Source organism: Akanthomyces muscarius, chromosome 4, assembly GCF_028009165.1.
Source record: "Akanthomyces muscarius strain Ve6 chromosome 4, whole genome shotgun sequence".
Classification (NCBI taxonomy): Eukaryota; Fungi; Ascomycota; class Sordariomycetes; order Hypocreales; family Cordycipitaceae; genus Akanthomyces; species Akanthomyces muscarius.
The window spans coordinates 494,322-520,482 of record NC_079244.1 but is presented as its reverse complement, the minus strand read 5'-3'; the positions used below and the strand labels follow the sequence as shown (position 1 = coordinate 520,482).

The 26,161-nt window shown below is 55.1% G+C and overlaps 10 protein-coding genes across 10 annotated transcripts; 5 read left to right on the top strand and 5 right to left on the bottom strand.

Moving 5' to 3' along the window:
- Positions 1-958: 958 nt before the first annotated feature.
- On the top strand, positions 959-2,467 carry LMH87_010795 (uncharacterized protein; the record flags this gene model as incomplete). Its single annotated transcript, XM_056199830.1, has 5 exons — positions 959-1,247; positions 1,320-1,549; positions 1,693-1,873; positions 2,062-2,382; positions 2,439-2,467. 5 exons carry the CDS (start codon positions 959-961, stop codon positions 2,465-2,467), a joined length of 1,050 nt encoding a protein of 349 aa, XP_056051741.1.
- A 5,626-nt stretch (positions 2,468-8,093) lies between these two features.
- LMH87_010794 (uncharacterized protein) lies at positions 8,094-8,860 on the bottom strand (the record flags this gene model as incomplete). The annotated part of the gene is made up of 5 exons (XM_056199829.1): positions 8,094-8,165; positions 8,227-8,254; positions 8,495-8,505; positions 8,561-8,580; positions 8,638-8,860. 5 exons carry the CDS (start codon positions 8,858-8,860, stop codon positions 8,094-8,096), a joined length of 354 nt encoding a protein of 117 aa, XP_056051740.1.
- Positions 8,861-10,140: 1,280 nt separating this feature from the next.
- On the top strand, positions 10,141-11,637 carry LMH87_010793 (uncharacterized protein; the record flags this gene model as incomplete). Its single annotated transcript, XM_056199828.1, has 1 exon — positions 10,141-11,637. One exon carries the CDS (start codon positions 10,141-10,143, stop codon positions 11,635-11,637), a length of 1,497 nt encoding a protein of 498 aa, XP_056051739.1.
- Positions 11,638-12,152: 515 nt separating this feature from the next.
- On the bottom strand, positions 12,153-12,990 carry LMH87_010792 (uncharacterized protein; the record flags this gene model as incomplete). Its single annotated transcript, XM_056199827.1, has 3 exons — positions 12,153-12,443; positions 12,607-12,678; positions 12,925-12,990. 3 exons carry the CDS (start codon positions 12,988-12,990, stop codon positions 12,153-12,155), a joined length of 429 nt encoding a protein of 142 aa, XP_056051738.1.
- Positions 12,991-13,554: 564 nt separating this feature from the next.
- LMH87_010791 (uncharacterized protein) lies at positions 13,555-14,270 on the top strand (the record flags this gene model as incomplete). The annotated part of the gene is made up of 3 exons (XM_056199826.1): positions 13,555-13,594; positions 13,860-13,984; positions 14,040-14,270. 3 exons carry the CDS (start codon positions 13,555-13,557, stop codon positions 14,268-14,270), a joined length of 396 nt encoding a protein of 131 aa, XP_056051737.1.
- A 1,183-nt stretch (positions 14,271-15,453) lies between these two features.
- LMH87_010790 (uncharacterized protein) lies at positions 15,454-16,298 on the bottom strand (the record flags this gene model as incomplete). Its single annotated transcript, XM_056199825.1, has 4 exons — positions 15,454-15,591; positions 15,641-15,898; positions 15,958-16,233; positions 16,293-16,298. The coding sequence occupies 4 exons, from the start codon at positions 16,296-16,298 to the stop codon at positions 15,454-15,456; spliced, it is 678 nt and encodes a 225-aa protein (XP_056051736.1).
- Positions 16,299-16,867: 569 nt separating this feature from the next.
- Positions 16,868-19,534, top strand: LMH87_010789 (uncharacterized protein; the record flags this gene model as incomplete). The annotated part of the gene is made up of 1 exon (XM_056199823.1): positions 16,868-19,534. The coding sequence occupies one exon, from the start codon at positions 16,868-16,870 to the stop codon at positions 19,532-19,534; it is 2,667 nt and encodes an 888-aa protein (XP_056051735.1).
- Positions 19,535-20,014: 480 nt separating this feature from the next.
- LMH87_010788 (uncharacterized protein) lies at positions 20,015-21,222 on the bottom strand (the record flags this gene model as incomplete). The annotated part of the gene is made up of 4 exons (XM_056199822.1): positions 20,015-20,188; positions 20,245-20,914; positions 20,969-21,108; positions 21,193-21,222. The coding sequence occupies 4 exons, from the start codon at positions 21,220-21,222 to the stop codon at positions 20,015-20,017; spliced, it is 1,014 nt and encodes a 337-aa protein (XP_056051734.1).
- Positions 21,223-21,834: 612 nt separating this feature from the next.
- On the top strand, positions 21,835-23,634 carry LMH87_010787 (uncharacterized protein; the record flags this gene model as incomplete). The annotated part of the gene is made up of 1 exon (XM_056199821.1): positions 21,835-23,634. One exon carries the CDS (start codon positions 21,835-21,837, stop codon positions 23,632-23,634), a length of 1,800 nt encoding a protein of 599 aa, XP_056051733.1.
- Positions 23,635-25,383: 1,749 nt separating this feature from the next.
- LMH87_010786 (uncharacterized protein) lies at positions 25,384-25,946 on the bottom strand (the record flags this gene model as incomplete). Its single annotated transcript, XM_056199820.1, has 2 exons — positions 25,384-25,763; positions 25,859-25,946. 2 exons carry the CDS (start codon positions 25,944-25,946, stop codon positions 25,384-25,386), a joined length of 468 nt encoding a protein of 155 aa, XP_056051732.1.
- Positions 25,947-26,161: the final 215 nt, after the last annotated feature.

The window sequence follows — 26,161 nt, the reverse complement described above, 5'->3', positions numbered from 1 at the left end:
AAAAAAAAAAAAATCATCCATCCAGGCCCAGCCTCGTCGCAAAAAACTCTCTTCAAACACTGTTCAACGCGCCCTGGCCTCTCTGCCCTTTTCATTCTCATCTCGACCCCCGCGTCGCGCCATCTTCGCAAGCTAGTCAATTCGACAGCGCCGCTTCATCTCTAAACCTGCCACCAACAACCCGCGCCGTCCTCCGCCCCGGACGACCAGGAACGAACCTAGCCTCTTCTATTCTCTTTTTGGTCTGATCTTGCCGACTCGGCCAGTCGCTCGCCCAGCACACACACACACATACACACACACGCTCTCAACTGCACACCCCTCCTTCCGGCGCTACTTCTCACGCTAACTCGACGCACTACCTCGACGCTACTCAACACTACGGCCTCCCCCCCAGGCAATACCGCATACCGTCATACTCCGTGACTTGCCTTGCGTCTTTTTGGAAAAGCCAGCCCCTCCTGCTAGACCAAGCCTTTACCGGACGCGGCAAGCCTCGACCCAAAAGCTAAAAGCTAGCGTTCCCGGACAACAACCTCGTCGTCCATCTCTCTCTCGACCGCCGCGTGCTGCTCTTTCCCAGCTCATTTCTTGCCTGCTGGTCCATTCTGCGCAAGAGCCCAGCAATTCCGTACGCCGTGGCGTCTCGTTTGCAACCTCGTCTTCATCCGTTGACATCGATTCAAAACAAAAACCAGACTTTACCATTTACACACACCCATCCCATCGGCCGCCTCGCTGCTAGTACCAAGCTACTACTCGCTAGTACTCCTGCTACCGCGACGCCTACACGTCAATACACTCCTCTTGTTTCCCTCCCCACGCCTTGAGGACTTTTGGACTACTTCTCGTTACTGCTGGTACTTGTCCGTGGCTCATCCGGATATCTTCCCCATCTTCCAGCCACCCTTCCTTTTCTTCCTTCCCGTTCCCTTCCCTTCTCCTGGACACCATCTATATGGACCGCACCGCCTCCGACTTTCCTCAGCAGACAGGACTACCTTCGCCTTATCCCAGTAACTTTGGCGGCGACGCACATTCCGAGGCTTCCTCTGCAGACCACGCTTCTGCTCAGCCCTACCCTCCTCCTCCCAAGGACGCTGCCTATCCCGCGACTGCCACTCCGGCCTCCGACTACGGTGTCTACCCGCCGCCTGCCAGATCGACCTCTGCCTACCCGGATCACGTCCAACGTGCATACCAGCCTGCCTCGTCTCCCTCCACCGGCAGTATGGCGCAACAGAACAGTCCGTCTCTGCCCCAGTCGGATGGGCGAAACCATCAAGCGTCCATCAATTCTGACCCCCAAGTGCCTATAGATCCGTCGATCGCCCAGCCCAGTCCGACCTATCCTTACGGCCAGCACTCTCCCTATGCGCCCAACCCGGACATGGCGCATAGCTACTCTCACCCCAACTCTAACATGTATGCCCAGCCCAGGCCTGAATGGGGAGGTTATGCTACCCAGCATGGAGCCGCTCCTCTGACCCCAGGCCATCCCGTCTATGGACAATCCCCTGCCTCTGCTCCTCAGCAGCGCCCGAACCAGGTACGCCGCCTCCTCGTCATCTCGCGATGCTATGCGCCTCGACGCGCTTTCTACGCACCCAATGCGACGATTGCGCGACACCAAGACGCCACTCTGGACCCCGAATCAGCCATGCGCGCTAACACTTTGCTCTCTGCCTACAGGTCTACTCGTTCGTCCCGATCCCCGGAGCCCAACAACACAAGCGTCCCCGACGTCGCTACGAGGAAATCGAGCGCATGTACAAGTGTGGTTGGAATGGCTGCGAAAAGGCCTACGGCACTCTAAACCATCTGAATGCCCACGTTACTATGCAATCCCATGGCCAGAAGCGCACTCCAGAGGGTAAGTCTCTTGCTTTGTCTTCGCGCTCCCACCAGCACGCGCGCGCAGGCGTGTGGCCTAGCCTGGCACGCGAGGGCTACGCTAGCGCCGCCACGCGACAAGCCGCAAACTCAATGAACCCCCCGCCACCAGGAAGACGAAGGATAAAATACATGAAATAAAACGAAGAAATTACTGACGCTTAGCAGAATTCAAAGAAATTCGCAAAGAGTGGAAGGCTCGCAAGAAGGAGGAAGATGCGCTGCGCAAGGCCGACGAGGAACGTCAGCGCAGCCAAGCTGCCGCGAATGGTGGCCAGGAGCCTGGCCACGACGGCGCGCCGGCACCAGGCTACCCCGGGTCCAGGCAGGTTCAGCTGCCTCCCATAGGATACCAGAATCAGTACCCTGCGCCCCCTTCGGGAGTCGGCCAGCCGCCTTTGCCGGAATACGGTGCTACCAGCCACATGTATCCCAACTACCAACCGCACTCGCCCTACGGCCAGCCGAGCCAGAACATGTACAGCCAATGTAAGTCGATGACGACTCGAGCGAATTGAGTTTGGTAGCGTGACTAACAAGCGCAGCCAATGGCGCACAACCTCCTAGCCATTAATTAACATCAGGGATGACGGAGCTACGGATGCAGCTCCTAGTCGGAAAAGCACCTGTACGATACGGAATTTTTTTCAACATGGTCATAATTCCCTCGCGGTGTTGGTACGATACTCGAGCCATTGATTTGTCCGATCTCTTTTCCTTGGCAGTATGGTGGTATTTGTGGACAGCGGAGTTTGGACGCGGCAGACGGTCCGGTGGTTTTGGTTCTTTTTATATTCAACAGGGCGGAACTCTCCTTTGCAAACGCGACGACCGGAAAACTTGGGTACAACTTAATGAACAGAGGCGGCCTTTGTGCTTTTTGTGCTTATACACTGTGTCACTGGCTGGTGACTTGGAGCCGAGGTTTTTTTGTTTTTTCCATGGTCTTGACGTCTTTTTGTTTTTTTGATACTTTTGTTGTTTTTTCTTGCTCTTGCTTTGATGACTTTACTACACCTGCTATGCTTTACTTTTGGACATTTTTTAGGGGACGATTACATATGATGAGCCTGGTTATCCTGCCTTTGAGCAGCGCGCGACGCCAGGCATGTGGGCGGCAAAGATTTGAAAGACTTTACTCGGGCTTGCCTTTGCACTCACTCTTTTGGCGGATTTTTTTTTTCTACGCTTGGGTGCCGCGTGGCTTTGACCACTGGAAGCGGTAGGAGGTTTCTTGTCCAGCGCAAACAGACGCGACGCACGCCTCGCGGCGGCTATTCTGAAATGAAAAAGACAAGGGAAAAGATGAATACAGCGGCAGACGAGGCGAAAACAATTTTTTTACATAATCATTACGGTGCTCTATTGTGACTTGACTCGTAGAGGGATGTGTGACCTGATCTGAGTGATGACTGAAACCGGCACGGCCACGGATGCGGTCAGCAGATGCTGCATCCAGCCACTGGTCGATCAGTACGCTTTAGGGGGGGGGGGGGGGGGGATGGAAAGCTGAAAGAGGTTTTGTCTAGTGTCTTGTATATCAATTGCTGTAAAGAGCACTGTGTAACTGATGGTTGCGATGCAGTCGTACGTTGTGCGACACCGTTGGAGAGGTTGCATGTCTAGCGCCAGGAACATCTCTTGACGGCGGCCACTTTTAAATCTTTAGCAAGAGGGGACCAAACCCCAGATTCCTTTCGGAATCTGGGTAGCGTTGGTACGATGGTACGATGTGTCTGACTACCATGCTAGTCTCCGGAGATTTATATAGTCGTTGCCAAACTAGCGACGCAGAGGCCCCAACGACGACGCACCGGCGCCAGCGGCGGCGGCGGACGCTATCGGGGCGCGCGCGCGGCGGCGGCCTTGGCTAGCGGGATCCGGGGGCCGCTATTAACGTAGTTTGGGGGAAAAATGTTATCAGTCATATTGAACTAGTCTTTTGGTGTCCGACGATGCGGCGCAGCTTTTCCTGATGGACTGGGGTTAGTCGTTGATGATCCAAGATGTTGTCGTGCAACGATATCGCAGTGTAAGTTTGGGTAGCTGTCTCTAGCGGGGCGTTGATATAAAAAAAAATGGCCCAGAATTCTTCCTTGCAGGCAAAGAGACGAGTCCTTTATTTTAATCCAAAATTAAATTCATTTGTTCGACTTTGAGATGCATTGCAGCTGTTGCGCCGAGGCTCTCGCATTTCTGCCCCCCCCCCCCCCCCTCCTTGGCTATGCACGGTGTGATTGAGCTGAGAAACAAAGTTTTCTGGCCACACCGCACGTTGACAGGCCGACATGCACGTACGTTAGGGGATGCTCTAGCGTGCGTTGCACAAGAGGACAAGAAGCAGGTGTATGGATATCCATTGTACTACTGGCAAGTGGCCAACGTCAGGTCGGTAGGCTGTACAGCCAAAGAGCACACAGGCTAAGCCCTATACCGGCGCGGCGGCGGCGCGCCTTTGTCCTGGCCTTGTGCTACCGTGATGAAGTTGCCACAAAATGGATAGGGGGGCGTGCAGTAGCGAGAAATCGTAGCACTAGCAAATACCCAGACGAGATGGAAAAGGCTGACTATATGGTTTTACAGTTTTTGGAAAAGAAAGAGTTCCAACATGCATGCTGTCGCCGAGCGAACGATGGTCCCAACAGAGTAACAACATGCTACTCTACGTGTCTACGCATATGCAGACGCGCGCGTGGAGACTTTGAAAAAAATAGAGGACGGAAAGGATATCAATGCCTGACTATGTTGTTACGAAATGGTGTCATGGGGGAGAGAACAAAGAAATGATACTCCAAGGGGGGCGGTCGGTCAAGTTTCAAAAAGGGAAATCCGCTGCGAAAGAGCCAGTCATCGCGAGACAATGACATTCGACCGATTCAGAGAACTTTTTTGGCGGCTGCATACCACGTTACCTAAACCGCAAAAGAACCGAGCACCACTTACCCTTCCGTCTCCCCTGTTGGCTGATGGGTTACTGATAGGGAACGTGATGCACAAGGGGGGGGGGGCAGCACATATGGCAGGGCAGCTGAGCACTATTGACCGGGAACAAGGGGGCAAAGGACGAACCCCAGATGGAATTAGGGGGCGTGTGCTGCTGGTAAGCACACGGAAAGAAATGCTTCGCAACAATGCGGGCTAAAAGACGTCAACATTCCAGAGGGCTAGGGATCATCGTCTACCAGTATGCCAGCATGCAAGACTTTCTTTTTGGTATTATGCCGCATTTGGCGGTCTGGAACTTGGTCACACGCTCGAAACTCAAAAGGAAAGAAAAGAAAAAAAAAAGCCCTGATGGACTGATCTGATGGACGTTGAGGCTAAAAATTTCAATGCATGTCGCAGCACTAAAGATCGAAAACACACCCAACCCAACGCGTCTTGAAAATGCGCGGATGATTTTCCTTTTTTTCTTTGCTTTTACTTTTTTTCTTTTTTCTTTTTCTAATCGCGATCCTTGTCAAGTTACATGAAACCCCCGCATCTGCTGGACTTGAGCTGCGAGAAAAAGCCGAGGCAAAGTCGTGGAACCCTGCCGCCCAATCTCACCGTCCAGTGCCGGAGTGAAGACGAGGCTAGGGCCCCGCGCTGTGTGTGCGGGCAGGGGGAGGGCGTGAGCCTGCAGAGACACAGCACGGGTGATGCTACAGGGATCCAGGGGGTTCGGGATGTCTTGGGTGGGAGGCAAGGCGCGCATTTTGACTGCCCCCCTCCCGTGGCGCGCCAAGTGTGTGTGTGTGTGTGTGTGTGTGCTGGTATTCCGCCCTCGGTCAACTGATACGCACCCCCTTTGGGAAGAGACAAAAGGACATTGATGCTCGACGCACGGTCAGCAAATCTTCAAAATCAGCAAATCATTGTTGAGAAGAGGTGGATGGATTATCCTTGTCAGCTGAATTACACCTTTTTTTTTTCCCCTCACCAGAATGAATAGAGAGATGAACAATGGAACAGTGCTTTCTGTGGGCGCTGGAATAGGGCACGGAGCAAGGACCTGAAAGGTGCAAATCCCGCATTTCTTCACCGAGCTCACGTCTGATGGCAAGACCAAGCCACAATGTGAGGCTTTAATCTAGACAAAAGAGGTCATTGCGTACAACATGGCTATTCATCGGTCACACAAAGGGCTCTGCTAGGATCAGTAGCATTCTAAATTCTCTGTTGCTAGAAGCCATTGCCCACGGCCCTTTGGCTTGCCAACCAGCAAAATCCTCAAAGTTTCTGTTGTTGACGACCGACGGGGGACCGTGCGTTTAGATACGAGACATATGCACTCTCTTTGGCACCGGGAAATTTACTCCGAGTCACGTTTTGGAAGCATAATGACTGGCAAATTTGTCTTTGTATTGTTAATCGAGTTGCTGCGAGTTTGCATTCCTTTCTGACAGCTGAGGGCTCTGCTCGCGCGGGCGCGCGCGCTTGCGTCGGCCTGCGCCAGGCGCTTAGCAGGCTGCACTGGATCACGGTGGCATCTGTTCTATGGTGATGGTGATGGTGCTGATGGAAGATGCGCCAACTTGATTGTCTTGAAAGCGTGCGCTCAAGTAGAGCGGCGGTGGTGCTGCGGCGTTGACGCCACATCTCCATACGGCGTGGCTGTTGAACCGTTGTTTCCAAGCTCTCAACGCGCTTGTTGTTCGTGAGTACGACATACCAGTCTTCCTGACTGTCGATTGACTGCTTCTTGGCGCGATCCCATTAATACAGGAGCTGTTGTAATCGGGGTCACTGCCGCCGTTGGCGATCAAGGCCGGTTGAGATCAAGAGAAGGGCAGTGAGAGTAAATCGGATATGCAAAGGCTCGGAATGACATGTACGTGGGTCTCATGTGTTTATAGTTGTATGCTGATGCACAAGCTTAGTTTGCTGGGTAAGCGACCCGAGTTCCTATTCTGTTTGTTGAATGTTGGAGTTTTGAGGTGTTCAAGAGGACTTCGAGAGTTCCCCTCAAGATTCTTTGGCATGCCATCGCCATCTTGAATGTTTTCCGACTAACCACTTGCTTTTTAATAAAGTAGTCTGTAGTTAATCCACGAGCTTTTCTCAGCCGACGGCCATTGTTCACCTTGCGCAGACGCATACACAATCGTTAGGAAGCCCTGAGGCGGTATATGGCCAGGTAGTGCGGTTGTATCGCAAAGGCCGTGCTAAAAGGCCCCCAGTGGTTCAAACTAGCTGGTAGCAAGTGGCTGGCACGTGTTTGAATCCTTTTTTGTCCGTGTTGTAGTCAAATATCAGATGGTGAGTCCCACTGCTCGGAGTATGCGAAAAGACCCTGTTTGTGTAATGACAAGGCTACTACCAACAAATGTGCTGCGCTATGGTGCAGATTTACAAATAGCACCTCATAAAGTTGTAGTATAAGATGTGAACATATCAGCCGTTTTTCAAACGAAATATTTGATTACGGATTAGATACATTATATCAGATGAATCGCTCCTTGTATCCGCGAAACCATCGGCTTCTCCCCCAGATCAATAAAGTCCCATCAGGACTTACAAGCCCCCACCACAACACATTTCTGTTGTTGAAATGTCCAGCGCTAAAATGCCATGCGGCCGTTTTCCCGGTTACACATGAATTAGTCGCACCAAAGAATTAACGCTGCTGCCCAAAGCCTCTTCAAGCTAGCTCGCCCCAGAGCGGCGCTTGTTCGTAGTGCCGTCCCGAGATTCTGGTTCGCGCCCACGCCCCCTCCCACTTGGCCCGCGGCGTCCGACACCAACCCAGCCTTGGCCTCACCCTCGCACAAGACTAGGCCAACTAGTCTCGGCCGAGTTGGGGGTTTTTTTTTTTGCTCCAGCACACACTCGATTTAAAATAAAAAAAAAGAGGGCGTGGATGCAGGCGCAGCGCTAAGACTAAATGCACTAATGTATATGCACCAGCGATCCTTTTAGTTTGGATCAGACAAGTATGGCGTGGGACAGACAAATGATGCTTAGTGATGGCCTGATTCGATATAGTATACCGAGTATCGGCTAAGCCGTCTGTAGTATCCATATATTGACATGAATTACCACAATATGTGCTTGGTGTAGGAAGTTTTCATTACAACCCATGCAACACATGTTGTTGGCCAAAGTTTGGCTCATTCTGTTAAAAACAAAACCGTTTCGTGGTCAAGCTATTTGATAGAGGACCGGTCGCGGCCGCGGCTCGCAAGGCTGAGGCGCGTGCAACATCGGGTAGCGAACTACTAAGCAATAGTCGGCGGCGCTGCGGCAAGTCCATCGCTTAGGGATAAAATCAGAAGCGTACAGTAATTATACTGCGGCACATCAGTAATACATTACCTACTAGATTTACATGACAATATTGCCTCCTCTTACATGGTCGTTTCGAGCTTTGCGCTCAATACTGAAAACGAGGAATGACGACTAGACGATCCAAAGTTGGCACCAGCAGTATGTATACAGGTAACCTAAAATTTCGACTTCATCTTCTCATTGCATAGCCAAATGAAGCGCATCTAGCGTAATACACAGCTCTGACGTGGTATATCAGGTCCCAGTTGATGTCAGATCGCGATGTCTCGTCGACAATCTCTTTATTGTCATTTTCGACGACACCAATCAATCATTTCAGCCCATACTTTACTCAGCGCGCGTCTAATAGATCCTCGTTAGCATCAAGCCTTGAATAATACATATTTATCTTAAATACCTCTCGGAGGAGTGGAAACCCTGGCACCTTTTAGTAAGGACCGTCGACGCAAGCGTAGGCTGCAGCTCCAATGTTACCCCAGCCTTGGCTGTCGACTTGACGACTTCCGTTGTCATTATCGTTGCAATGGTACTGGCACCCAGCAGAGGTGAAGAGACGGAATCCATATGAGCCTGCCGACTTGACCGAGACAAGGCTCGTCTGGAAGAAGCGCGGCAGCTGGCAGCAGCCCTCAAACGGGCAGCTAAAGGTTTCGCAGTGGCCGGTGAAACCACGGCCGGAGCAGCCGTACACCTTCATCGGCGCCTGGGCAGAAGCCACGGCGCATAGGGACAGAACAAGAAAGAAAACATTCATCATCAGGTTGGCTATTTTGATGGAGGAGAAACTTGGCAGTTGGAAGGACAAAGTCACCCAGCAAACTGCACCAAGCTGCTGCTTTATACACAGTCAATCATCCATCTGGTGGGTCGAGTCTGTCTACGCTAGATGCAAATTAGTGATAGCCATAAGAAAGGAACGTCGCATCGCTGTTCAGCTTCATCGTCCGGCACCAATCACGACCTAGACAGAGCAAGCTGAAGAGACTAACAAGACAGACCCGCCTCGCAACTATCCTAGCAAGCCGAAAAATAGGTATACACTGCGAATGGACGCTTACACCATGCAACGACGTTTAGTTGGCACCAAGACGACGGGCGCATGAGCCGTCCTTTCGAGGCGCCAAGTCGTTATATGCTGATTGACTTATTCCTGCAGGTGGCGTGGTGGCTGTTGCATCCGCAGACCAAAGCTTCACCCGCCATGCTTACCGACTGTAACGCTCCTGAAGTTGGAAACTGCAAAGGGTGTTACAATAGTGTACAAAGAGAGAAAAATGATACAAGGCGTCGGCCACACAATACATGACGCGGGCCACTCACGCGACCATTGTGTACAAAGAGTTACAAGAGTGATACAGGATGTTTGTTACTCGTAGCCGAGACTCAGCCATCCGCCACAAATCCGGGTTCAGAGCCACCGAAAAGTTTTCTTTCCGCTCTCGTTACATGTTAAACAATAAAACGAAAAACTGCTTGATCACATGAATCATCATAAAGAAAATCAGGGCTGAATTATTCTTGCAGAAATTAAATACGGCGCATCCCCCGCCTTAATCTTGACAATCTCTTCATGGTGACAGGCAGCCAAAGGCGGGGCCGCAAAAGCTTGATTCTACCTCTGTAGTCCTCACCAACCACATCCCACAACCGCCAAACTCTAAGCTCCCCAATTGCTACAAGGCCCTTTTTTACTTTGCAGCATCAATAAATACGAGCAAAGAAGCGACTGTACTCATCATAGCGCCACCACAAAAAGCGAATACCCCCCCCCCTTCGCGGATCTTGATGCCTGCGATGCCTGAATGAGAGCCTGCATCTTCCAGCCTCGCGATCATCGCGGTCTAGATTTGACCCTCCTCCCTTGATCGTATTGCCGCGCAGAGGTGGCAAAGTCTATTCTCCGATATATCGTGCACTTCGTAACCTAGCACCGCGAAGAGTGGCTCCATGCCCTCAACCTAAACCCCGCGCGCAAACATGTCCTACGCGTCTTCACAAGATTCGGAGCGTCATGCATCGAGACTCGTGCGCCAAGGTCTCTCTGCAGATTCGACTCATCACGCGATTGCTCCAGACCCCGATGGATCAAGCATACCGCCGCCGCTCGGCTCCGTCGATGCAGACTCCGATGATGAAGACATGGCCGACTCGGCTCGCGTCGGCGACACGGCGCCGGTATCGCAGCCGCGTCGCGAACAGACACATGCGCGCGGCGGTGGCGACGTGGTCTTGATCATCGGCCTGCCGGACGTCTTCACGGTCGGCTACGACGCGCTCTCCTTTACGGCCAAGCACTTTGGCGGCATCCGGGACATACCCGCCGGGCCGCACCTGTTCTGGGCGGCGCACCCAGGGGGCATGGCCACGCGGTCCGGCTTCTGGATCATGAGCGAGGGCACGAACCGCGTGCACGCCGTCAAGTGGGACAGCGGCAGCGAGCTGCTCGGCGAGGCCCCGCCCGACGAGATTCCCACCGACGTCGACTCCTTTCACGCAAAGCTGCTGTCGTACCGCGACCCGACGGCACGGAGTGGTGCGGGCGGCGGCGGCAGCGTTGGCGACCTCAACGAAACGCAGGCGGCAGAGAATGAGCTGATATGGGGCCAGATGACCGACTGCATCACCGCGGATCTGCTGTCGCGCGTGACGGGGCAATCCGGGGGCGCAGCCTGGCACATCAGCACCATGGACCACGTACGAGGTGAAACGCTGCAATCCGGCGAGCGCGAGATGGAGGACCACATCTCCCACATCCAGCACACAGCGCCGCTGCCCGTCCGCGAGCTGCGCTTCGCTCTGGACCAGCACTCCAAGACGTACTCGGCGCAGCGCTTCGGCGCCGACCGCACGCTCGAGGCCACCGACGCGACCTCGTACCTCACGGCCCTCCTCAGCGACGACGCCGCCGCCGTGACCGAGGCCAGCCTCGTCGGCGAGCTGCAGTTTGCCTTGCTCGCCGGCGTGCACCTCGGCAACGAGGCCTGCCTGGCGCAGTGGTGGCACATGCTGCTGCGGCTCATCCTCCGGGCGTACGCGCTGCCGCGGAGCCGCCCCGCGCTCGCGGCCGCCTGGCTGCGCGCCGTCACCGCGCAGCTCACCTACGGCAGCGCGTGGCTCGACACGCCGCTGACGGAGCTGTCGGACGCGCGCAGCAGCCGCGAGCTGCGGCTCTCGCTCATCGTTTACAAGCGGCGGCTGGAGGAGGAGTTCAAGGTTACCGGCACGACGGCGGAGCAGGCGGCCGTGGTCGCGGCGTTTGCGAGGCTCGAGTCGGTGGTGGCGGGGCCGGGGTTCGGATGGGACATTCGCGGCGAGTACCTGCGCAAGGGCAAGGTCGTCATGGAGGACGGCGAGGAGGTCGAGCTCGAGATGGACGAGCTGCAGGCCGAGGATGAGCGTGGTGAGTGGGCGCCAGAGGTTGTCGAGCTGGACGAGCATGGGCGAGAGAAGGGCTTGATATCATGGAATGATTGAGCATAATGATGGGGCATGGAGTGAAAGACAGCATGGATCGACTGAGCATAATGACAGGACGTGGAGTGAAAGATGTCATGGTTCGACTAAGCACAATGACACGGAGTTAGAATCTCTAGGAGGGCTTGCATAAACGGCAAGCAGTCACGTAGGTACCGCATTGGTTAATAACTGTACATATTCACATGACCAAGACATGTTGTATTTTTAACTTTGTTTTGTTCATTTGCCCGCTAATTGACTACACATCCGTCTAGCTAAGGCCATGCAAAATGCGCCGTGGGAAAAATACCATGGTCCCAAGAACCAGGTCCTCTGCACTCTACATATCCTAGGGAAGAGCAAGGCCGCTCGCGACCTGACCGACCCGTTCCCTCCCGACCGTAAATTTTTTTAAACCGCGCTCCAAGTCATGATTCTTCTGTCATTATCCCCAAACTACAAGTTTTGAGAAGAGAGAAACAGCAAACCAGCAAAAAAGACAGCATACACCCGTATCGTCGGGGCGAAGGCCTCTATCGGTAAGACTTCTGGAAGCGGGCACGGGCACCCTTACCACCGAACTTCTTGGGCTCGCAGCGGCGGTTGTCGGCGACGAGGAGGGTGCGGTCAAAGGCGACGAGGGCCTGCTTGAGCAGGTTCTTGGAGTGCTCGTCGACGAACTTCTGGTAGTAGGCGACGAGGGACTTGGCAATGGCCTGACGGATGGCGTAGACCTGCGAGGTGTGACCACCGCCGGTGACGCGGACGCGGATGTCAATGTTGGCAAACTTGTCGAGGCCGACGACCAGGATGGGCTCGTAGACCTGGCGAGGCGGGTTAGCATGACTGCTGCGAATGGATGGCTCTCTTTTGTGTGGACGTGGTGGGACGGCCGAAGAGTTTCCTGGTCTGGATGTGCTCTTCGAGCGCCGTCACCGACGTCGCTGTGTTTCAATGTAGAGGGGTGGAAACTGGAATAGTTCGTACCTTGAAGCGGAGAACCTCGGGCTGGACGAGCTGCAGAGGGCGGCCGTTGACCTTGATGAGACCCTTGCCGGCCTGGAATATCGTTAGCTTTGCGCGTCTCGCGGTAGATGGCCCGAATGCAATGTCATGTCGTCTGTCACAAAGTCTGCCGTTTCAATTTCCGCAGTGTCTCAGGATGCCAATGCATAGTCCACCTCTTGCCAATCCAGATATTTACAGCATCATGCACTGAAAAACTTCCAAGACTTCGGGACCTCGTGACGGTAGACTTTTGATCGGGACGACACGCCATGTATTCGGTGATGGCTCAGCACGAACCTTGCAGTGGGCGACAGCGGTGGCCGTCTTCTTCTTGCCGAAGCACTGGACGCTCTGTGTCGACATGTTTGCGGTTTGTGATGGTTTTCGCAAAGGGGAGGAGGAGGAGAGTGTGAAGGCGTCTAGAGAGCAAGGTGAAAAAAGAGCGGGTTTGGTGCGGCGGCCAGGCTAGCGAGAGGGCGGTCGTGTCGGCCGGCGGTGGCTCCGCGCTGTAGTTTTTTCCTCTCTGGAGGGTTTGTGCCCTTCGAAAACGCACTAGTCCTGATTAGGTGGGGCTGCTCGCTTGGTCTACGCCAAATTTTCTGAGTGGACTCTTGCGACTTGAGGACAAAACCGTCTACACGTGACCCTGGAGCCCTAAACCCTTGCGAGTCGAGCGGAGCCCGCCCAATCCAAGCGACCGTCCAAAATTTCGCCTACCCTCGAAAAGTGTTTGAAATCGACCAGCCATTACGCCCCGGTAAAGTATCACAGCCATCCGACAACAACAACCGTCAAGGTACGATATTATTCCCAGAGAGAGAACCGAAGGAAGGACAGCATGTTGAATTATTGCACCATGCTGTTGCTGTTGCTGCTGCTCTCGAATTGTGTTTTGGAGGAACAGACGATGCTGACTTTAATCTGCAGATGGTCGCCGCCAAGAAGCACGTCCCTATCGTGAAGAAGCGTACGTTTCCCATATTCCCCCGTGTGTCTGCCGAAGGATCGATCGAATTCTCGAACCGAGAATGCTGGAATAGCTTGGAAGGCCTTGGGAGTCGTCAGCAACCGCCGTCGAACCGATACAATTCTTGATCCGATTCCCGATGACGATTCATCTTGTATTCTTGACGTTGACGGGGGATTGCTACCGAATGCTCGACGACGACAGCCCCAGCGATGCGAAGGCCGGCACACGCCCGCGTCGAGCCGACGTTAACATTGATTCACAGGCACTGCGCGCTTCTTCCGCCACCAGTCCGATCGCTTCAAGTGCCTCGACCCCAGCTGGAGAAAGCCCAAGGGTATCGACAACCGTGTCCGCCGTCGCTTCCGTGGCAGCATTGCCATGCCCTCCGTACGTTGCCGCCTCCGACTGTCTCGCAAAATCCACACCCTCTAACACATCCTAGATCGGCTACGGCTCCAACAAGAAGACCCGCTACATGATGCCCTCCGGCCACAAGTCCTTCCTGGTCAACAACGTCAAGGACCTCGAGCTTCTGATGATGCACAACCGCACCTACGCCGCCGAGATTGCCTCTGCCGTCTCCTCCCGCAAGCGCATCGACATCATTGCCCGTGCCAAGCAACTGGGCGTCAAGGTCACCAACGCCAAGGCCAAGGTTACCACCGAGGTTTAAATGTACTTTTGTTTCAAGGGCCGAAAGGAAAACAACGCATGAAAAAAACATAGTAAAACGATATAGAGCGAATGACATACAACGATTTGTCTCTTGTTTCCATGTTTTCTTCTGTGTCTTTGGGTTCTCTTTGTTACATGTTGCATTTGCATTTCGCCACACAAAAAAAGCTGCACAAACTGGCGCCTGATTTTTTATCCGAAACACAAAGGAAGGGAATCGGGCTTTTTTTTACTTGGGAAAAACTAGGGAGGTTTCGACTTTGGTGTTTATTTGGTTTGTTCTTCAAATTCCAAAGAAGCGGACATCTGAATGACATGGGGATGGTGGCTGGCTGTATGAAGCAGCCATGCCGGTCTGGTCAAGACCGGACGCATTGAATGAAAAATGATTCAAAACGAATACTGCCTGCCGTTATGCTGTGACTGTGAATAATTGCCAGTACCATTCTCTTAGGTGTACCACTCTGGCATTGAAAAGTATAGTGAGCACCAGTCGCAATGATGTAGGGGATCGAACATGTGAAACGGTAGCCATTTTCACAAAGGTCAAATTGCTTTGCATTTACATTTACGTGGCCATGATGAAGCCATTGAGCGTGTGCTTGATCTGATTGTCACATCACCAGCAGAGTCGACCTCGCGAAAACGTAGACATAGTCTTGAAGCGACGTCCAACAGTTCTCAGCAGCCTCGTCGCCTGGATTACAGCCACGTTTGCTAATCGGGTTCCCCAGGTTCCTCGAAGTACATGGCGTCTGCTGCGACTTGTAGGACTTCAACTCGAGCTTTAAGTCGTACATGATTTGGACTAGCATCTTCATTTCTACCGTGATTGTCTTCATCAGCAGCATCAAAGTTTTCCTCCGCCAATTCTCTATTTCCGACTTTCTTGTCAGCTACCCATTGGTGTTTCTGGTGTTGCTCGTATTCCATTGGTGGCGCCTCGGTCGGCCGTCGGTGTAACGGGCCTCGAAGCCGTGAACCTCAGCAAAAGCAGTGAGCGAGGGCCTCGATTACAATCTTGCCAGTAAGGGAAGCAGCTGTATGTATTACTTGGCCTGCCAAAATGTAATGTAGTAGCAGATGAGAAAATCCCAACAGAAATAAGTAGCTGTCCATTTCCGAACTCCTACGCGCCGTCAATGACGCGGCATACTTGGGCTCCATTCGTCCACCATACATTACTTTCGCAGATTATCGAGTCTTGCTTCCAAATCATTGTCGACGGGATCGGCGTCGCCTCCGCCTCCGCCCACAGCTTGGGCAATTCGGCCCTCTGGCTGAGCAGGATTTCCGATAGTCGTGGGTGTCTCTCCCAGCTAAAGCCAACGTTAGTTTCCCGGCTGTCTTCGTGATCGTGTCACATACTGCTTGATTGAATTCAATGCCGATATCTTCCAGAACCTGCTCAACGACCTCGTCGCCTTCCTCCTCCACACCAACGTCCATGGCGTCGTCGACAGCATCGTCCATCATCTCTTGTCTCTGTTCCATGACGTCGTTTTCTCGTTCGAATTCCATGGCGATGCGTTGCAGTTGTGGCAGGTTCATGGACTTGTTCATGCTTCCGAGGGCCATTGTAGCGCCCTTCATAGCTTGCATCATTTGCTCGTTGGTTCGGTACGTCTGCGGCGGGTGTTAGCAAACAAGGTGGCTTGGCGACGAGGGTGGTAATATTGTCGTACTTGGAGGCGCAGCGAAATTTGTTGCAGCTGGCTACGCATGCCGTAGAACTTTTCAACATATCTCCGTGTGCGAACAAGATCCTTGGCCTGAATCTTGCAGGCGCCCATCTGGCCGTTCTTGGCGCTCGTCTTGATCTGCTGGATGAGCGTCTTTTCTTGCTTCTCTAGCTTGACACGAGTCTGGTCGAGCTCGCGGATTGCCTTGTCTAGCATGCGCTGGTTCTTGCGCAGACGCTCCGCCGGCGTCGTGCGTTTGCCAAATGCCCATTCGAGCATCTTCTGAGGGTTAGCAGTCGACCATTGGTGATGCGATACACAGGTGCAGGTGCGCTCACATTCATTGTCGCTGGCTAGGGGGTTTGCCTTGTATGAAATGTGTCGTCTATTGTATGCGGTCTAGCGAAGAGTCGCGAGTAGGCGCTTCAATGTCGAGCAAGGAAAGCTTGAGTCGTGGCGGTGGTGATGCAGCAGGATGGTGGGATATTAATCTGTCTGCCTGCGCAACTACGTAACCACATGTTCGCCCAGCGCTGCTCATGGTTGCTTGGCAGCGCCTTCGGACAGGTCCACATGTAGTCGCGCGGCGGATTTAGCTGCATGAGTACTTGCAACGGCTGCAGCGTAGGGGTCGTCCTGGTGGCTCTGCAGCACCTAGGATTGTCCGCTTGCGCGCCAGCATTTGTTGATTTAGCAGTGCTTACAGCGGACTTACCGCCCCAAACATTCGCCTCAGTGCCAGCCAATCACCACCCCTTGCAGCCCACGCTCCATGACGCCGGACATTTCGCCTCCCAGAAAACACGCCACTGACGGGGAGAACCGCCATCGCTCTTACACTACAACGTTACGACAGTTACATCCCTTACTCCAATCATCACATTGAAAAGATGCCAACCAGGCTTTTATCGCTATGAGCCAGGAGTATGCCAACGGAAAGGGCAAAGCCCCTGCGCCGCAGGACGCTGAGCCCGACGCGAAAGACACCGCTCGCCACCCCAACGATACAAAGTTCATGACGGTCGGCAACGGCGCCGCCTCGGAACATGCGGCGCGCCTGCAGCACTTGATAGATGTTGATTCTGGATATGGTGGAAGTATTGCGGGGGATGAGCAGACCGCCATGACGGGCGCAAACTGGGACGCGCCGATGCATCACGAGCGACAGTCGGGAGTCGTCCATCAAATCTGGTACAACCGCCAGCGCACCGCCCTTGGCCGCTCGATAAACAAGGTCCTGGAGCTCTTGAATACTCTCCAGGACATGAACACATCATGGCCTGCACACTACCCCTCTGTACAGCGTTCCGACCTCGAAGCCAATGCTACTCGACCAGGCCTGCAGCGCATCAGCACCATGGCCCCCGATGCCGCCAGTGCAGCTTCTTCGTCGCGAGCGCCGCCCCCAGCCCTCCGACGTGCCATGACGTCTCTCCAAGACAGCGCCGCTGAATCGAGCAATGCTGCCGAGCGCAGAGCAACACCCGAACCACGACTAGTCTCACCGCAAATCGCACAGGAATTCTCGATTCTCAAACTCGACCTGCAACTCGGCTCGCTGCACCACACTGAGCTTGTGCACTCGCTGGAGAAGCACTCCATCGCCTCTCTCCTCGATGGCAAGATTAGGTCCAGCATCAAACACCTTGTTTCCCTCCGAGAACGTATCGAAGACACGACAAGCAAAGTGCTCATTACAGGAGACTTGAACGCGGGCAAGTCGACTTTCTGCAATGCTCTCCTTCGCCGAAAGCTGCTACCTGAAGACCAGCAGCCCTGCACCGCTATATTCTGCGAAGTACTCGACGCAAGGGAAAATGCTGGCCTGGAAGAAGTCCACGCCGTTCACAAGGACGCCATTTACGACCGAAACGACGAGAGCACTTACGACGTATTCACCCTAGTGGATCTCGAAAAGATTGTCCACGATAACGATACATATACACAATGCAAGATTTTCATCAAGGACAGCAGAACAATCGACGAATCCTTGCTAAACAATGGTGTTGTCGATATCGCCCTCATCGACGCACCAGGTCTCAACTCTGACAACACAAAGACCACTGCCATCTTCAGCAGACAAGAGGAAATCGACGTGGTCGTCTTCGTTGTCTCGGCGGCCAACCACTTCACGCAGTCTGCTACGGACTTCATCAGAACAGCTGCCGCTGAAAAAGCCTACATTTTCATGGTCGTCAACGGTTACGACAATATCAGAGACAAGGAGCGCTGCCAAAAGATGATTCTGGATCAAGTTGGCAGGCTAAGCCCTCGTACGCGCAAGGACGCTGATGAACTGGTCCACTTTGTGTCTAGTAACGCCGTTCCCGTTGGGCCATCGCCTCCAGGAGGCCCGGGCGGAAGCGGTAGCTCCAGTGGCGGCGGCGGAGATGACCCTGACGATGGCGGCAAGGGCAAGGGCAAAGACGTGGACAAGATTCGGGACTTTGAGGCCCTCGAACAGTCGCTCCGCAGATTTGTCCTTGAGAAGCGCGCGAGGTCCAAGCTGGCGCCCGCCAAGACCTATCTCGTCAACATTCTCAACGACGTCAACACTCTTGCTAGCGTCAACGAAGAAGTCGCCCGCGCCGAGATTGATCGTGTTGCTCGTGAGCTCAGAGAACTGGAGCCCCAGCTAGAATCGAGCAAAAAGGCAAGAGGTGAAGTTGATGATCAGGTCACCACCAGCATTGAAATCACATGCAAAGAGGTTTACGACGAGACTCGCTCACAGCTCAATACAGCCATTACGGAATCTGGTAAAACCAAGTACGACATTCCTTACCCCGGTCTGTTTGGTGCCTTTTCATACGCAGACGATCTGAAGGAGGCCATGCTGTCGCAAATCTCAGAGGCTGTCGACATTTGCGAGGATCGCGCCAGACAAAGGACGCTACGCGGAGTCAACACGATCAAGCAACTGGGCTTGCTGCACATCGGCGATGAATTCCAAAATCTGCACTTCAAGCCTGACGTCATGTTCCGCCGCAAGCGTGATGCTCTTGCGCGCAACGTTCACATTCCTACCGAGCTTTGGGACTTTTTCGATTGGTCGACCATCTTGCACAAGCAGGAGAAACTTGCCAGCACCAGTATGGCTCTCACAGTTGCCGGTGCCGTGGTACCGCGCATGATTGGTATGGGCAACTGGATGGACCAAGCTCTCACAGCAAGCAAAGTCCTCGGCAACGACAATCTGCGTCAGCTGATTTTGCCCGGCATCGTCGTCGCTGCCGTGGCCGCATCTGCGTACGTTCTCCAGCAGATCCCCAACTCGCTGCCTCCTCGCCTCGCCACCAAGATCACACAGCAGCTGGCTGACATGGACTATGTCCATGGCAACTCGGCCCGCATTGCCTCGTCTGTTCGCAAGGTCCTTCGCTTCCCAGCCGACAATCTGCGCGTGCGCCTCGAGGAGAGTGTCAAGGATCTTGGCAACCGTCGCGACGAGACGGTCAAGGTACGAGCCGAGAGCGAGCGCGCAGCCAACTTCTTTGGTGATCTTGCGCTGAAGAGCGAGATGGAGCGCAGCAAGGTCAACGACGTCGACCTCGAGGCACCACCGCAAGGCATGCACTAAAGAAGGAGACGATAGAAAAAAAGCTCACCGCAAGCCCAAAGGCTCGTGGTTAAGGGCAAGAGCAGTATGAACACCGGGCTAGGGACAGGTGGGGAACGGTGAGGCAAGCTTTACTACACATGCTGGAGTTGGCGTTTGTTTATTTGGGTCTCTTCTTCAGTGCGGTGGTAGCATCGCGCTACCGCGGTAGTTTTGACCAAGGACCTGCGTCTATGGATATATATCAATTTGAGAGAACTCAAACCTTTTGCTTCCTTTTTTCACCTTATACAACCCTTTGTGTGGCTTGCTAGAAATGCAACAACAAAAACTGGCACAATTGAGCAAGCTGCATCATACGAACGAACCATTCCGCTCAGCATATTTTACTGCGGTATTCGATAGCATAACAATTTACATCTTTAAGAGAGCGTTGTCATGAAATATACATCATACTTCATATCTTGTGATGGTCAGAATCTGTCTTGCTGTTCCCTGCATCTACGCTGTCCACATGACGGATCGAAGCCACTCTTTATCCTCGACGCTACCAAACGTCGAGTCAATGGCCTGGCGCGCCAGCGAGCACACCTCTTGCCTGTCTAGATTAAAGTGTTGAGCGGCCAGCTCGTATTCCTTCGACAACGGGCTTCCAAACACGCCTACATCGTCCGTCTGTCGTCAATCAGTCAGTACATCAGTCACTCTTCATGGCGCACCCTCCTACATACCGCGAGTGATATTTTGGGCCCGTCCACCGTCCTCCAGTACCCAAAGTGATGGCCCGCAAACCCGCCCTCCACCATATCCGCCAGCACGTTGCAGCTCAGACACAGCTCCAGGCACAAGCTCCTCCTCGCAATCTCGCGCTTCGCCTCGTCGTCCTCCCAGATGACGTGGCCCAGCCGGCCCGGCTGCCAGCCCAGCAGCACGTCGAGCTCCTCGCGGGAGCCGCTGGCCTGCGCCTCGGCAAAGTGCACCGTGATGCCCAGCCCCGCGGCGCGCGCGCGCTCAAACGCCGGCGTGAAGAGCCGCACCGCCCCGCCGGGCTTGGCCGTCGGGTCGCCGCAGAGGTCGACGCCGACGACGCCGAGCGGCTGCAGCGCGACGCCGAGCTCTACGACGGCGGCCGCGGTGGCGTAGTCGTGCCGTCGGTCGACGGAGAGGATGAGGCGCGTGCGCATCTGCGGGTGGAGGTCGCTAAAGGCGCTGATGGCGGCGAGGATGGTGCGCACGTACGTCTCGGGCGAGAGCAGCGGCGTGGTGCGGGGCGTGGTGCGCAGCTCCAGATAGACGACGCCGTCGGCGTGAAAACCTTGTAGCACGGCGGTGGTGGCTTCTGCGATGGAGGCCTCGTCGATGAGGAGATTATATATGTAGCTGCTGAATAACGGAAAGAAGCTGATGGAGGTCAGCTGCGATTTTACTTTTGGTGGGCGACCAAGAAAGGCTCACGTCTGCACGTTATAGTCATGCTTGCCCTCGGGCATGACTGCCATGGGGTCTTGAATGTCGGTGTCGCCGGCATCCTTCTTGCGTCGCCATATATCGTGGAGTGTGCGTCGCGAGACGCTCCCCGTGAGATGGGCGTGAAGCTATCGCGGGGTGAATCGCGGGGTAGCCATCAGTACGGGACAGCGTTCCCGTTGGCTGGAGTGGGAAGTGAGAGGCCAACTCACCTCGATTTTGGGCAGCGCAACGTAGTCCATGCCTCTTTTTGTAGCCCTGCAAGTGATCGTAGTTGGGTGAAAGAGTACAAGGCAACAAAGAAGTTCTCCACACATACGAAATATTCGGAGCGGAGGGCCGAGAAGCCGATGCGAAACTTGGACCTCGCATGTAAGTCGCAGCGCAGACTGCTGCACGAAATCCATTCAAAACCTCGCACATTGAAAGCTTTTACTCGGACTCTTCCATGTCTTACTTTGAAAATGAGTATTCCGAATATGCAGCCTTTATACGCTATCGCGGCTGTCAGCCCATCCATGCTGCATGCGCAACCGATCACTGGCTTGGGCAGTCATCACTCATTCCTCATCCATCAGCCCAACGGTACTTGCATCATCTGACTCGGTACCCTGTCTAGAGCCTTGGGTCTCCAAGACATGCAGATGCGCCAATACCCATGCGGTAATCGGGAGCAAGCAGACAAAGCAAACTTGACAGCGGGCCAGGCCTGCACCGGCCCGCGCGCGCGCCCCCTTGGGGTCTTATATCCTTTGCGCTACTCGCCCATCACAAAAGAATAAAAAAATCGGCACGCTTTGAATAGCAAGACGTTCTGTTACACAAGAATTGTTTGCTCGGAAAAAGCTCAGTTCATGGAACCAAACGACTCGGCGGCGGCCGAGTCGCCCAACGAGACCGTCATACTCCTCCGGCTGCCACCGGAGCTGCTGGAGAACATCTCCGCGCTCCTACCCAACAGCGACATCAAGAGCCTCCGCCAAGCATGCTCTGGGCTCTGCAAGCTCGTGCATTTACGTCTCACCCGCGTCTTCCTCTCGCCCGACCCGCGCAACATCAAAGTGTTCCGTGCCATTGCCGAGCACGACGACCATCGGCACGCGATCCGCGAAATCATCTACGACGATGCCCGTCTCAAGACCAGCTGGCTGACCACACACCTCAGGACGGATGAGCAGCAGCAGTCCCCCGGCACCGCCACGGAGGAGGACGAGGAGGAGCTGACGCCGTGGGAGCGGTACCGTCTGCGCACCGAGCCGCCGGTGCGTCGGCCGCCGCGGGAGCGCGACGGCCCCAACACGCCCGAAGAGAAGCGCTTGCGCGCCGAGCGCGGCGCCCAGCACTGGTTCCGGACGACGTCGCTGCGCAACCACGACGAGCTCGCGCGGCGGCGCGGCCGCGATGACCCCCGCCTGCCGCAGCACGCGGCGCGCGACGCCCTGCTCGCGCAGCAGCCGCGGTGGGAGCGGTGCTGGCCGCTGTACGCCTCGCTCGCGCGCCGCCAGCTGCGGGCCGTCGAGTCGGGCGCCGACGAGGCGGCGCTGGCGTACGGCCTCGCGCGGTTCCCGAACCTGGCCCGCGTCACCGTCACGCCGGCGGCGCACGGCTTCCTGCACGCGCCGCTGTACCAGACGCCCGTGATCCGCGCCCTGCCGGCGGGCTTCAACTACGCGGTGCCGCGCGGGTGGCCCTGCGTCGCGCTCGCCAGCCTCGCCGACACGTCCGCCTGGGTGCCCGACGCGGACACGACGCCCGCGCAGGTCGCGGCGGTGCGGAGCTGCTGGCGCGGCCTGCGCCTCGTCCTGCGGCAGCTGGCCGAGGAGATTGAGGTGCAGCGGCAGCAGCTCGTCGTGCCGGAGCTCGTCATGGACGTGCACGGCCTCAACGCCGGCCTGAACCCGCACATGTTTGCGCAGGCGACGACGCCAGACTACGCCCACCTGCAGACCATTCTCGCCCAGCCGGGCTTCCGCCGCCTGGACCTGCCTCTCATGCTGGGCGGCCTGGTCGTCGAGAGGTGGGCGTGCCTGGCGAATGGCTTCTTTCGCGGCCTGCTGGCCAAGGCGCGGGACCTCGAGCACTTCCGCCTCGCCGGCGACGCGGAGGAGAGCCGGTCGGTGACGGTGCCGGTGGGGAGCACCAAGCACTGCCCGCTGGCGCGCGTCCTGCCGGTGAGCCGCTGGAAGAGGCTGCGCCACTTTGGCCTCTACCGCATCCCGGTCCAGGTGGACGATCTGCTCGCCGTGCTGGCGTCGCTGCCGGAGAGCCTGCGCTCGGTCGAGCTGAGCTTTCTCCTGTTCGCGGACAAGGACGCGACGGGCTACCGGGGGCTCTTGGAGGATATGAGGACGAGGCTGCGGTGGCACGAGAGGCAGAGTGTGTACAGGCCAAAGGTGCTCATTGGGCTGCCGGTAACGGGTGCCAAGCAACCGGGGCGCGGCATATGGCTTGGGAAAGAAATCTCGGCGTTCTTGTACGGCGATGGGCCCAATCCATTTGCTACAAGCGCCTCGGTAGCGACATATGGTATGGGCGTCATGAAGGATGAGTTTGAGCCCGAGTACGAGCGGCCACACGTTGATCACGCAGAGATGATCAGGTTGGGTTACCATGCCCCTCAGGCGGGAGATGACCAAGATCAACCAGCTGCTTGAGTTGCGTCTTGTAGCGATAGCGGCATGTTTTGGTTTTGTATGGGGTCAAAACAATATATATTTGCTTTAGCTAGGATACATGTTTACTTGGCGAATCCATCTTGCTTTCCGCCATGGCCGCTCACGGGTCACGATGGCACTTCTGGTCCGACTACACAAATCGTTGATTAGTTTCTCTTCTGGCAGAACATGATGTGAACGGTCAGCACGTACGCAGTACAGTCTCTGGTTGGTGCAGCACTCAAAGAGTCTAAAGTCGCAAGGGCCGCCCTCATTGCTGCACATGGGGCGTCTCTCGTCCAGGACACCGGCCGAGGCGAGGCTGGCAAACAGGGCAAAGGCAACAATGGCACCCTTCATTTTGAAATAGATGGTATAGGTAAAACTGTAGAACTTGTTGGTAGTAGAGAGGGATAGTCTCGTCAGGTGCACAAATACGACGACTCGATAGAGCCGAGATCAAGTATATATATAGACGTTCAGATCAGTTTCTTACTACTCTCTTTATGGGCAAAGAGACCGCCGAAGAGGTTGTGTTGACGCTCAGCACCTCTCATAAACCCGACATGCCTCATTGGGGTTCGTCTCATGCAGCCGCCTCCCACGCACGAGGATAGTCGCGACGGCGGCCAAAGCTGACTAGCGGGCGGCAGATGCACCCTCAGCTCCTAGAACTCGCTTTCCGCAGCCATCAACATGAGATGCTCCTTGGTCGACGACTCGCCTAAATTTTCCCAATGGAGCAAGGTGGTGTTGCGGACGTCTCGCCCGACAGTCCGCGTGTTTTCTTCCTTGGCCCGAAGGATGCAGTAAGTCTGATGGGAAGCTTTCAGCCCCGGTGGCGCAAACCACTCCCCCAAAGGCGATGCTCATCGACCTGGCTTCCTATGCCTTACGGTGCGGGGGCGGGGAACGGTGAAGGGCGCTGCATAGTAGCTCTGGCTTGTGGCAGGGCAGCCATGGGCCTCAGGGGCACAGCATACGAGGGCTGACGATGGAAGCGTGGTGGTGGCACTAACACCGATTTGCTTCGTTTGCGACGGGAATGGCTTGTACGGGTATCTGGGCGTCCGCTGATGGCGTATTTGCCACGGCATGCGGCAGGCAAGATTACGGTCATGTACATCAAGCGTTTGAAAGCAAAGTATATGCAGCAACAAGGCATCGTCGTCAGCCGCTCGCCTTCCTCCTCTACGGAACGGCCGGGACATTGGCGACCTGGTGGCTGCCGATGTTCCGCATCAGCAAGTGACAGCTATGCTTCTTGCAGACACGACAAGGAGTGTACCTTTCAAGTGGAGTCGATATTCAGTTATACAACAATGAGAAATCTCAAGCCTAAAGCGAGGCACCGTGGTAATATACATGTGCAAACCCCAATCCCATGAGAAAATGCTGCGAGATGGTACAAACGCCCCAAAGTTGACAACATCATGCGCAAACGTCTCTCTTTTCAATGTGTGAAATCCTCTTTTCTGCTTTCTTGTCTATACATCCCAGAAACATGTCAGTCTGCCATTGTCCTTTTGGCACCCTGAGTTCCCAAAGAGGTCTGTGAGCCGGGCGGTTCCCATCATGGTCGCAGCCCCGTCGTCTTTTTCTTGCTAATTGTACACGCGGAATATCATGTCATCATCACGGTGAATGATCCCGGATTCCCGTCCAACGGTCTGGGTCGGGAAAGGTGGCTTTTCAGTGGTTGTTTTTGGTCGCGAGAAAGCTCGCTTCAGGTGGTATTCGATGCTGAGTTTACAGCGCAGGCTTGGCCTGGCCCTCGGCGGCAAGAGCAGCGCCGACCTTGTCAGCGGTGCTCTGGTCCTCGGCGCCGCCCGTCAGCATATCGCCGCCGCTCTGGCGCATGTTGTACTCTTGCTCCATGGCGGCGTATTGCAGGTCCTCGTGGAAGGACAGCGCAAAGGGAACGCCGAGGAAGAGAATGGAGGTGGTTATGACCCATGCGCTCTTGCCGCCAAAGGACATGACGCTCCAGGCACGGTTGGAGATGGAGCTCGCGCTGTCGGCGATCCAGCCGCGGGTCTTGGGGGGTACGATGTCGCGGAGGGCGTAGAGGCGCTCGGCGAAGGTCTCGTCGGTGGCATCAAAATCGGAGTCGTTGGAGATTTCAGACTCTGGCGTGTTGCATTAGCAAAAAGACCATCAAAGCTCGTAGAGCAATGATGCCGTCGGCGCATGTGCGCGGGCGGCGCAAGTTCGTATCACATACCGGTATCCGTGTAGTCCTCATCGTCCTCGTACTGGGCACCAGGGTGCTCCTGGAAGTGCTCGTCCTCGACTTCGGTAAGGGTAACCATGATGTCGGCTGTGTATTAAGATGAGATTAAGCTAAAAAGGGTGCCGGGATGAATCGCCGACAAAGAACGGATAAGGAGGTCGCTCGAGCAGTCGCGTGGGCGAAGAAGGGAGAGATATTCTCGGCAAGTGAATGCTTGGAATTAAAAGAAGGACGTAGTACAAAGCCCGATGTCGAAGATACAAAGGGGCGAATTAAAGGTCGGCTGGTAGATGG